A 12,336-nucleotide genomic window follows, 5' to 3' on the forward strand; every position below is an offset into this window, starting at 1 on the left:
ATTTTAATTTTATTTTGTTCTTGTTTGATCTTTATTACCAGCTGTCCTTTTTGTAGCTTACTCATTTTCATTTACCATAGAATAATTTTTATATAGTATTCTTGAACTCAACAATTTATTAGCTAAACCAATAGAATGCAGGCCCCTTAAATGATGATAAAAGAAACAAGACTGGTTGATGTACTCAGATTTGGTTTATAGGCCAATACTGCTCTGCAGGGAAAATTCTTTTTGCTGCCTGAGATTTAAATAGGGACCATTTTAATTAGTTCACCATCTAGATAAATGGAAGCTTTAGAAATGTACCATTTTGCATAGTGTTTCCATTATATAAGTGGTCATTGCTATGTTGCATAACATACCCTATGTGCATTTCAACTTTTGCTTAATAAACTCTTACAAGGAAAAGAGGAAAGAATCATTGTCTTTATACTATTTAATTATGTTGCTACCCTGTACTGTCATATAATATGTAAAAATTGTGTATTTTTTTTCACTCTAAGTTTTAGGACTATTCACTAGGGCCACCGTTTATCGCAGATTGCATCTCACCTTTTCTTTTATCCCCTGTTTTTTACTTTTTAATTGAGGCAACCTTTTGGCCCCACTCTAAATATGACTTGCTTGCTCAGCTTTTTCTTACCTGGAATGGTTTCTCCTTCCCGTCAAAGTTCTGCTTATTGCCTCTGAGAGAAAACAGCATTTTGTGGTGGGAGGAGGGGACGGTGTCCCCTGCCTCTAATCTTTTGTGACTTTGGCAAATTGAATATATTCTGTTCTCTCTGCGTGTCCTCGTTGCTTCCTGTGAATTTTTAGTGTTTACAAATAGTGCAGCCCATTCATATGCATTTTTTTAATGTTCTGTTCTAAGTGTTCTTGTATGTTATTGTGTTGTTTTTGAAGTTATTTTGAGTTGTTTTGTTTCTCTTTACTCAAAAATTTTTAAAAATCAGACTTTTTCTCATTTCTGACATTCTTTTCCTCCCATAAAGTCCTTTCCTCCTTTCTTCCAATCCCACGTTCCCCCTGCAGCTTTTGTTGATACCGTAGAACTCGGAGCTTTTGGACACTTAATGTGATGTCTCACTTATTGCTTTCCTCTTCCAGAATGTTTGATGTGGGAGGACAGAGGTCTGAGCGGAAGAAATGGATTCACTGCTTTGAAGGAGTGACCGCCATCATTTTCTGTGTGGCGCTGAGTGACTACGACCTGGTTCTAGCTGAAGACGAAGAAATGGCAAGTACAACCACTGTTAAAGATGGAGCATGAAATAGGAAAAGCTGAAGATGTTGGCAGGAATTTTTCTAAGAAAAATTCTTGTGAATGTCTGAATTATCTGAGAGTTTGGGTTCTTTTCTCTAACTTTTCTGTTTCCATCCTAAATGAGAACTATAATAAAGAAGCACAGATGGACCATGAGAAAAAGGAAAGACAGAGTTCATCTTGCCTGAACCCTCCGTGCTTAACTGCATTTCCTCTCTCTGGCAGTATTCACACACTGAATGAAAATAAACTTTGTTTCATAATAGTCAAGGCTTATTTTCCTTAACTTGTTACTTCTGCCAGTTCTAGCTCAGTCATCTTTGATCCATGTTATATTTTGCACTACCGTGTAATTTTCAGGTGGATTTCAGTATACTGTTAATCTGGGGAAAACACTTTTAAGTATCAACTCAAGTAGAAACTTAATTTTAAACGAAAGAGTTTTAAGTCTAGTACAAACTGGAAAAAAGAAAATAGAAATGTCAGGTTTCTATTTTTTAAAATCAGGTGTATGCAGTTATAGCGCAGTAGGTGCACTGCACCTCATACGTGCATTTCCCTCTTTTCGGCGGCACTGTAAAACACATCCGTGCCCTTTTTGAAACTGCAGGAATGAGGTTTCCTTCCCCTGGCATACCTTATAGTCAGGGTGTTGGGCTAATTGTGGTTCAGCTTATTCAGTTTAATTTACTAATCTTTAAAAGACTTTACTTATCTCTTAATGGAAACTTCAGTTAACTGATTATGAGATCTTTTCAAATGTTTGCACTTGGCATCCCTAGATAGCAAGGTCCCGCGGCAGGGCGTTCCCAGGCACAGTGACAGATAGTAGGTACGCAGCCAGTATTGTTGAATGCAGAAGTAATTGACGACTGATGTAGATACTCATCTCGCCCCACATCAAAGGGTGCTGGTCCTTAAATGCCAGAAATGTATTTTTGGAGTATGTTATCTATTTTACAGCTAAGTTCTATTTTGTTACACTATCTGTTATTTTTTAAAAGTGGTATTTCTCAGAATTCTTGCCATTATGACAAACTGATTGCATCCTTTTTACTATAGAATCGAATGCATGAAAGCATGAAGTTGTTCGATTCCATATGTAACAACAAATGGTTTACAGAAACATCCATCATACTTTTTCTAAACAAGAAGGATCTCTTTGAAGAAAAAATCAAAAAGAGCCCTCTCACCATATGCTACCCAGAATATGCAGGTATTTTACTTTCTGTGAATAACTTGTCAAGTCATATATATCCAAGTGAAAGTTCCCCTACGACAAGATTTCAGTTGTTGATTTAATCCCTTGGCTTAGTAATGCTTGCCTTTAAAAGAAATTACTTATCATACTACATTCAAGCACAAGTAGTTATTTGGGATGTGGATTAGATTATTGAAACTAACATATTCATTTTATGGAAAAGCTGTTAAATAATTTTTTGTGATGACTTCAATTCTTCATAAATTTATAGTATTGATTTCTTCATCTAGTTGACATGTCTTGCTTCCTGTCTCATCTAAAAGACAGATGTATGATAGACAAACAATAGCAGTGCAGCATGCTACCACGAACATTAACAAAAAATGTAAGGGGTAAAAATGAAGGAGGAATTTGTGAGTTAGCAACGCAGGAGTCAGGGAAGGTTTCATATGCAGTCCAAAACTTTGGTAATGAGGTAATTAATGGCATTTTACTTTTACTACTAAAGAAAATGATCTGCAGTGAGAAAAGGCGACTGAGAGACAGTCCTGGCTTTTCCGTAATTAGCTCTTTGATCTTGAACAAAGCAGTTAACGTAGGTGGGTCTCAGTCCCCGTCTTTACAATCGGAAGTGGGCTAAAGCATTGGTTATGGTTTAGTTTGATTTTTCGAACACCTGGACTCCTGCTATTGAAAGTGGGTGCAAGGAAGGGAAATACAATACAGATCCACCCACACACACACTATTTCTCATTAAAGCAGAATAACTTAGCTTTCATCTGAATAGTATTTTATTTTAATGAAGAGAATTCTAACAGTTTGACTATCACTGGTTTATAGGATCTCTAAATCTAAATTTTCTGAAGAGTTTGGTTAAGTTAGCTAATTTATACAAGTTACCTTCACTTTATTCTTTCTGTTTAAAAATAAGGCTCAAGAATTTGTTTGATTATAAACAAAACTTTAGTTGGTCTTGTAGTTAAAACAACCCTGTGGTATCAGTACTCTTACTTCCCAGGACTTAAAGTAACCGAGTCCAAATCTAGACCTAAGTCTATAGCATCATTAACCACCAGACTAACATTAATTAAATTCTCATTGGAACCAGGGGTCGGGGGCAAGGGGTGTTTCAATACATATAAGCACACTAACTATTATAGCACTTTTTTGTATACTGCAAAGTTATACTTCAATTCAAAATAATTTCACACATTTTATTATTTTAAAACTTTTGTTTTCTTTTTGAAAGTCATAGTATCCTAAGTCACCTTATAACGAAAACACTTTTAGTGTTTATTAGGAATAAAATTATTTATAGTACTAATTCTAACATTGAAGTTATCCAGAATCAAGGTGGCTTAGTTTTGCCCTTACTTTCATCTGTTTTTTAGATTATTTTTGTCATTTTCTGTTGTGAAGTAGCCATGTTGTACTATTATTACCAGAGTACCCAAATGCATAGATAGAAATCACATGCCTCCAGGGATTTCAGAGAAACAATACGCTTGTTAGCTCTTTCTTTGCCAGGTATACAGTATGTACAAGAATTTCCCTTAGGTTGTCAAGTTAATAAGAATCCCCAATCTCAGAATTTTTGAACATTCCTAGGGTTAATATAATTTAATCTTCACTGCATGCCCTAATTATTGACTCAGGTGCCTCTTGCTTCAGCCTCAACTCTTACTTCCTGTGGCTATTGCTTTTTATAGAAGAACCCTATGTAACCTCCAACTATTCAGTTCATGTCTATCTCCATCTGCTTCTATCTTCCCCTCTGCTTTTTATCTATATGTTGGCAATTCACCACATTCTAGCTACCATCCTATAATCCTTTAGTACTCCATCCTTTCACGGTCATATTTATTCTCAGGTGAAATTCTGTTGTCAACTGTAATTTCTCTCTAGAGCCTTGGGCTTGCATTTCCAACTACTTGTTGAGCATGTTCTTGTTTTTTAGCACCTGAAACTCAAACTTAGTGTATTTTGTTTTTCTCAAATTTCTATCTCCCTTTGAATTATAAACCTCCCAATTCTTCGTGTTTTTTTTTTTAATCCTCACCTGAGGATATTTTTTTCCCATTGATTTTAAGAGAGAGGGAAAGACAGAGAAATATCGATGTGAGAGGAGCATCAGTTGGTTGCCTCCTGCACTCATCCCAACCAGGACCCAGGCTGGAGAGGAGCCTGCAACTGAGGTACATGCCTGTGACTGGAATTGAACCTGGAACCCTTCCATCTGCAGGCCAACACTCTATCCACTGCGCCAAACCAGCTAGGGCCTAATTCTCCATTCTTGAACCAGGTTATCATCTATACTTAGCTTTGTTTAGGACACTTCTATCACATGTTAGAAAATAACTAACACATTCTCCCCTACCCCCATACTTGCCCTTCTTTTCTTAAGACCTAAAATCAGATTGAGTAATATAACTAGCTACCCAGAATATATACAGGAAATTGAGCTAGGCACTCAGTGAAAGCTGCAGTAACACAGGTGGCGTTTGTATATTGCGTTGTCATGCCATGAAGTGAACCTCAAATGTGGGAGAGAGCAGGCTGGGTAACTAAGGATCTTGAAAGCCAGGCAAATAATGTTGTGTTATTACTGCAAGAGAGAGATTTAATAATTATTTTCAAATGAGCATTTGATTGAAGTATTAACTACGTACATGTAAAAATATATACATACACAAATACTCAACACTTAATGTGAAGTGCATGGAATTTTTTAAAAATAAACCTTTATTGTTCAGATTATTACAGATGTTACTCTTTCCCCCCCCCCATAACCCCCCTCCACCCGGTTCCCACCCCACCCCATGCCCTTACCCCTTCCCCCATTGCCCTCGTCCATACGTGTTCGATTTTTGTCCAGTCTCTTCCCACACCCCCCACACGCCCTTCCCCCGGAGAATTGTCAGTCTGCTCCCTTTCTGTGCCCCTGATTCTATTATATTCACCAGTTCATTCTGTTCATCAGATTTTTTATTAACTTGATTTTTAGATTCACTTGTTGATAGATATATATTTGTTGTCACTTTGTTGTTCATAATTTTTATTTTTACCTTTTTCTTCTTCCTTTTAAAGAATACCCTTCAGCATTTCATATAATCCTGGTTTGGTGGTGATGAACTCCTTTAGCTTTTTCTTGTCTGTGAAGCTCTTTATCTGACCTTCAATTCTAAATGATAGCTTTGCTGGGTAGAGTAATCTTGGTTGTAGGTTCTTGCTAGTCATCACTTTGAATATGTCTTGCCACTCCCTTCTGGCCTGCATAGTTTCTGTTGAGAAATCAGCTGACAGTCGTATGGCTACTCCCTTGTAGGTAACTAACTGTTTTTCTCTTGCTGCTTTTAAGATTCTCTCTTTGTCTTTTTCCCTGGCATTTTAATTATGATGTGTCTTGGTCTGATCCTCTTTGGATTCCTCTTGTTTGGGGTTCTCTGTGCTTCCTGGACTTGTATGTCTATTTCTTTCACCAGGTAGGGGAAGTTTTCTATCATTATTTCTTCAAATAGGTTTTCAATATCTTCCTCTCTCTCTTCTTCTGGCACCCCCATAATTCAGATGTTGGTACCTTTGAAGTTGTCCCAGAGGCTCCTTACACTATCTTCATATTTTTGGATTCTTATTTCTTTTTGCTTTTCCGGTTGGGTGTTTTTTGCTTCCTTGTACAGTGGGGCCTTGACTTACGAGTGTCCTGACTAACGGGTTTTTTGAGATACCAGCTGTCTCTCAGCCGATTTTTTGCATTGCGTTGACAGAGTAATTTGAGTTAACGAGCTCCTTAACGAGCTCGGTCTCAGAACGAATTAAACTCGTAAGTCAAGGCCCCACTATATTTCAAATCTTTGATTTGATTCTTGGGATCCTCTAGTCTACTGTTGAATTTCTGTATATTATTCTTTATTTCAGACAGTGTATGCTTAATTTTTGACTGGTCCTTTTCCATTTTTTTTGGCATTCTCACTAAGATCCTTGAAGGTCTCACTAAGTTCCTCGGAGGTTTCTAGAAGATTCTTGAGTAGCCTTATAACTGTGGTTTTGAACTCTATATCCAGTAGTTTGCTTTCCTCCATTTCTGTCATTTGTGACCTGTTTCTTTGTCTCCGCATTTTGGCTGCTTCCCTCTGTTGATAGAGTGGCCTTGTATGGTAGGTGTCCTGTAGGGCCCAGTGGCTCAGCCTCCCCAGTCACCTGAGGTGGACACTCTTGGTGCACCCCTTTGTGGGCTGTGTGCACAGTCTTGTAGTTAAGCCTTGATTGTTGTTGGTATGACTGGGAGGAGTTGACCTCCAGGCCAATTGGCTGTGAGGGCCCACTGTGTCTATAATGGAAGAACTGCTGTGCTGGAGACCTCTTATGGGGCAGGACTTGCTTCAGTGGGGCTTTGGTGCTCACTGAGTCTGCCTCCTGAGCGTGTCACTTACGGATGTGAGGAGTTGAAATCTGATATCGTCTCACACTGACCACTGGTACACTGGCTCCTGGATCTCCAAGGAGGTGCAAAGTCAGCCACTGCCTGAGGCCACCCAGCAGGAACTACAGCGAGATTAGCAGATTTCTCCTCTTTGTGTGGGGTTTGGAAGTTTTGGAGCTCTCTGACCCAGCTGCAGTTTGTTAGGTTAGGCTGCAAAAGGACAGGCCATTCATATGCAAAAGCCGCTGCGTACAGCTTGGGTGGGGTTGTAAATTGGGTGGGGCGGGGTCCCAGGGAATCACCAGGGCATAGCAAACAGCGATTGCTGCCAGTCAGCTGTCTCCCAGTCCCGCGCCCCCACGCAGTAACAATGTTCCCTGCGAGCACCTCTTTGAGAAAGCCACCCTTGCTTTCCGACCCAACGCCAGACAGTCCATAAGGAAAGGGAATAAAAATATTGATCAGCATTCAGCCAGCATTTCTTGATCAGCCACTAGCTTTAACTGACATACATGCCACCATCATGGAACTAAGTGGTTCTGTGTTGGGATTTATAGAGTATAAGGAATAAGAAAAAGGAGGGATCTGGTATTTGGAGATTGACAGAGGAACGAGAATCATGTGGAATGCTTTTTGTTTCGGGGGTTTTCTTAAAGGGTAACATAGTCATTAAAAGGTAGTTAACATGGGGTATTTTTCATTTAGAAGAAATAGTTTCTCTTATTCTATAAGGAAAAAATACAATTATGGAGTCGAACTGTTTTAAATGTATGAAACATTTCAATATTTAAGGTCCATTTTTCTTAGCTGTATACACATTTTAACTTTTCTCCTGTTTTTTCCTTCCCATCTCAGGCTCGAACACATATGAAGAGGCAGCTGCATACATTCAGTGTCAGTTTGAAGACCTCAATAAGAGAAAGGACACAAAGGAAATATACACCCACTTCACATGTGCCACAGATACTAAGAATGTGCAGTTTGTTTTTGATGCCGTAACAGATGTCATCATAAAAAATAATTTAAAAGATTGTGGTCTCTTCTAAGTTTTGCCGTGAATGGTTAAAATGCATTCTCAAACCAAATGAGTACTTATATGTGGATCTCTCTAGACTAGAGTCTTGCAGCAACACAGAATGTAGTATACGGCAAACACATCCGGACCTGACCAAAGTTGTTCTGTTTTGTTTTTTAACCTAAGTAAAAATGTGAAAGGTGGTCCTGCATTGTGAACCTAAGGGCAGTGTTAAAGCTGGGCTCTAGTGTATTGATGATTTCTGTGTAAGTGTAAATATGCAAATGTATGTATACATGTATTTATAATTTCAGTTTTCCACATTACTTTTAGGTTTTAAGAGTCGCCACTTACAATTCTAGTGTGATCGCTTTGGAACTAACAGAAATATTAAGTACTTTGTACTCAGTGCCAGACTATTGCTACGTTCACCAGTTTTAAACAGCTTTATTTATGTTCATGCCCTGTAAATTTTAAGTATATCAATTAATATTAGGAAACATTGCAGCCCTTATCTTCATTATCTTGTAATCCTAAAAATGTCATTTGTATAAACATTGCACAAACTATTTTAATAACATGATTTGTTCTTTAAATTTAATGCTTTATTGAAATGTTCTTAAAGAGGATGAATATACCTTCCTTTGGATTATTTAAACATTGTACGCATTTTTTTTTCTTTTACAATTGCATGCTGATCTTATTCTACATTAGATTTGGTTTGAAGAACTAAAATTGCATATTTTACTATCTTAGACTGATAAGTACTTAATTTTTATTCAGTTGGTTTTCACTTTGAATTTTAATATTTGGATGACATTCAGGCATTGCCTTAAAGATGATGCCAAATTAATTTTTATACACTTTAAATAATTACCTTTTTATTTATAACTAAGTTTAGGTGGATGATGAGAGCATTTTTGGGTAAAAAATATATCAGCATAATGAATTTTGTGACATTCATTTGTGTACTAGTATTTCCTTTGGGAAATCCCTTGTACCTAGCATATATTGATAGCTCCTTGTTTGGAAGAAAACAAGAAAGATCTTTATTCTGCTGCTGGTATAATGCAAGCTTTTAATTCATATATGTAACTAGTTTCAAGTTTAATTATCACAATTTACTAAAATTACTTTTTTCCCTTAGATTATTCAAATTTCCTCTACTTGCTTGAGTCTATATTATTTTTTAAACTGTACTATTATTTCTGAGAATGAAACAGGCAATTACACTTAGAAAATGAATAATAGTATTTAATAAAGTCAGTGATTGTATGTCTGTTCAGATAAGTGTTACATATCAGCTAGATGTTGAATGTCAATAATCATTTTTCTTTTGATAACTCATGATGTATCTTGTGACCTTGCTTCATCAAAATGAACAGCATTCCCCACCCTAGTTGTCTTTTTCACTCATCTTGAAAGAGTTACCCCTTCAGTAAGCTTTGTGGGTAAGTAGTTTCTAAGTTTAGTTATGTGCTGTCATTTTGTTGAAGTATATTTGTTGAAATATGTGTGTGTGAGGGTGGGTAACCACAAACTGCATTATATCTGTTTCATCTTGGGGATTTGTTTTTCTTCTTTGTAATGTAAAGAAATTCAAAATTATCAAAATTCCTTAAGTGTGTTAGTTTAGATTCTTTATGTGCCTTTCATGAAAGATATGTTTTCATTAATTTTACTGATGGGAGACCTGTAGTTCCATATTGTGAAGCTCTGTATGAATCTCAACTATAATGAATAAATTTGAATCATGACAAATAGTTTAAAAAGCTACAAAGAAGCACATATTGGTGATCATAGTTGATGAATTTCTGAATTTTATTCTGTGTAACTGTTATTAATAAATCCTAATAAATTTAAATTTTTAAAATTTTATAAATCTGTTGACCAAACACATGTTTTTGCATTAGGATTTAAGTATCAGTCGATAGTATGTTCATTTCTTCTTCATCTTTGCCAGCTTTTTATCATCTCATCTATCCCAGAAGATTGACTTTTCCCTGCCCCAAGTTTTCTCATAAGACATGGTATCACATTTGGAATTGACTGCCTGATACCTCCTTCTGAGAATTTATTGCCTACTCCAACTCAGTATGCACAAAATCAAATTCTCCCTTTAAACCAGTTCTCACCCCCTTACTTTGCCATTGTAACTACTCAGTACCATCATTCATTTTAGCTTTAGGAACTCTTATTAGCTCTCAAATCCATCTCTATTCAGCCATCACTTCTTACAGTTCTTTTCCACTGCCTCACAAGTGGGTTTTTTTGTTTGTTTTGTTTTTTCTTTCCATCCACATGACCACCTACTGAGTTCAGATCCTTGCTTAGCTTTCACTTGAAATGGCTTCTTAATTGAAATTCCTCATCTCCCATTTCTCCCTTCTCTAATCCAAGTTATCCTATTACGGAACTGTGGCTGTGTATCTTCTGTGCATTAACCTGCACTGGCTCTAACTTGTTAAAATCAAATCTAACTTAGCCTCCATTCAAGGCTCTTCATCATCTGAGCCTACATCCCCACCCCTCTCCCACACTATATCCTAGTAGTGCTTTGTGCATAGCCTGGGCTTTTCTCCAAACACACTACATAGTACTACCTGAGATACGCTTAACACAATGCCCAGAACATGGGGAAGTGTCCATTCGTGGCTATTAATGTTATTGTTTGTGTTTATTAGCCCTTTTGCTTGTGATACCTTCTTTAGATTCAACTGGTATCCATCCTTCAGTCTGCCCTTTGGGGAACTGCATGATTTTGGTAAGGTTGCCAATCACAGTTCTCATCTTCCTAGCCATTGGCTCAGGCCTGACCAGTTCTACACCTTTGTCACTGGGCAAATGACTCACACAGAACCAATATTAGTCCACATTCCCATTCCTAAGGCTCCTAAAGCTATTCTGGCTTCTAAAAATTGCCTTAATTTCAGTACAGGTCTATAAAACTCCTTTTATGCTTGATGTCATTATTAGGTCCAATCTCTTGCTGAAAAGTCCTGACTAAAATGCATATGTTCTCACTGAAACCAACAGTAACTGTGAGATAGATCAAAAAAGGCTCAGAGGGGATAATTAACTGGAGCAGGATCAGATCCAGTTTCAAACCTATGACTTGTGGCTTCACGTCTGTCAGAGAACTCCAAAGAATGCCACCTTAATCCCAGAAAATATAAGTTTATCCCCATTCCCACCTTCTCAATTTTTCTGAACCATACTACTTTTTCAGATTACAGTTAACCTTTAAACAATGGGTTTGAGCTACATGTGTCTATTAATACATGAATTTTTTTGCTCAATAAATACTGTAAGTGTATTTTCTCTCCTTTATATTTTCCTTAATAACATTTTATTCACTTTCTTGTAAGAATATAGTAAAATACATATAACCTACAAAATATGGGTTGCCTGTTTAGTTACCAGAAAGACTTCTGGCCATCAGTAGGATTTTAGTAAAGTTTTTTGGAGATCAAAATGTATATGTGGACATTTGACTGAACAGACTTTGGGGGGATCAATACCCCTACCCCACACATTTTGTTATTTAGTGTCAAGTGTAAAAATAAGATAGAATGAGGCTGGAGGCATCAAACTCCCTAATTTCAAACTATACTGCAAGGCTATAGTAATCAAAACAGTCTGATAGTGGCATAAAATCAGCCATATGTATCAATGGAACAGAATAGATAACCCAGAAATAAACCAACACATATATGGTCAATTAATTTATGACAAAGGAGCCAACAATATAAAATAGGGAAAGGAATTCCTCCTCAATAAATGTTGGAAAAACTGGACCACTATCTTACGTCATACACAAAAATTAACTCAAAGGATTTAAAATTTACTTAGATGAATTAAAGATTTAAACAAGACCTGAAACCATAAAACTAGAAGAAAACAGGTGATAAGCTCCTTGACATCAGTCTTGGTGATGATTTTTTAGAATGACACCAAAAGGCAACAAAAGCAGAAATAAACAGTAGGACTACATCAAACAAAGATTGCTGCACAGAAAAAAAAAATATTCAACTAAATGAAAAGGCAACGTACAGAATGGAAAAAAATATTTGCAAACCATATATCTGCTAAGAGGTTAACATCCAAGATATGTAAAGAACTCAAAACTTAATAGCAAGAAAACACAATGAGATTTTTAAAATGGTTAGAGGATCTGAAGACATTTTTTCGAAGTCATACTAAAGGCCATCAGGTTCATGAGAAGGTACTCAACACTCAACATCACTGATCATCAGGGGAATGTAAATGAAAACCACAATGAACTATCACCTCATACTTGTTAGAATGACTATTATAAAAACGAAAAGAAATAAGTGTTGAAGATATGGATAAAGAACCTGAGAATGGGAGGTTTATGTCATTTTCAAGTTAGTTTTGGAAGTTCTCTGGTAGTTTCTTTTTAAAACCCTATCTTC

At 36.8% G+C, this 12,336-nt stretch overlaps 1 protein-coding gene across 1 annotated transcript in view; it reads left to right on the plus strand.

The window, feature by feature from the left end:
* LOC102429580 (guanine nucleotide-binding protein G(i) subunit alpha-1) overlaps positions 1 to 9,782 on the plus strand; it is a 49,194-nt gene extending 39,412 nt beyond the window's left edge. Inside the window, exons 6-8 of the mRNA XM_014455849.2 lie at positions 1,108 to 1,237; positions 2,327 to 2,480; positions 7,741 to 9,782. Of these exons, the coding sequence (XP_014311335.2) occupies positions 1,108 to 1,237; positions 2,327 to 2,480; positions 7,741 to 7,931 (475 nt within the window). The 3' untranslated portion in view covers positions 7,932 to 9,782. The remainder of the gene's footprint in view (positions 1 to 1,107; positions 1,238 to 2,326; positions 2,481 to 7,740) is intronic.
* The last annotated feature ends 2,554 nt before the right edge of the window (positions 9,783 to 12,336 follow it).

This window comes from Myotis lucifugus, unplaced genomic scaffold, assembly GCF_000147115.1.
Source record: "Myotis lucifugus unplaced genomic scaffold, Myoluc2.0 scaffold_52, whole genome shotgun sequence".
Lineage (NCBI taxonomy): Eukaryota > Metazoa > Chordata > Mammalia > Chiroptera > Vespertilionidae > Myotis > Myotis lucifugus.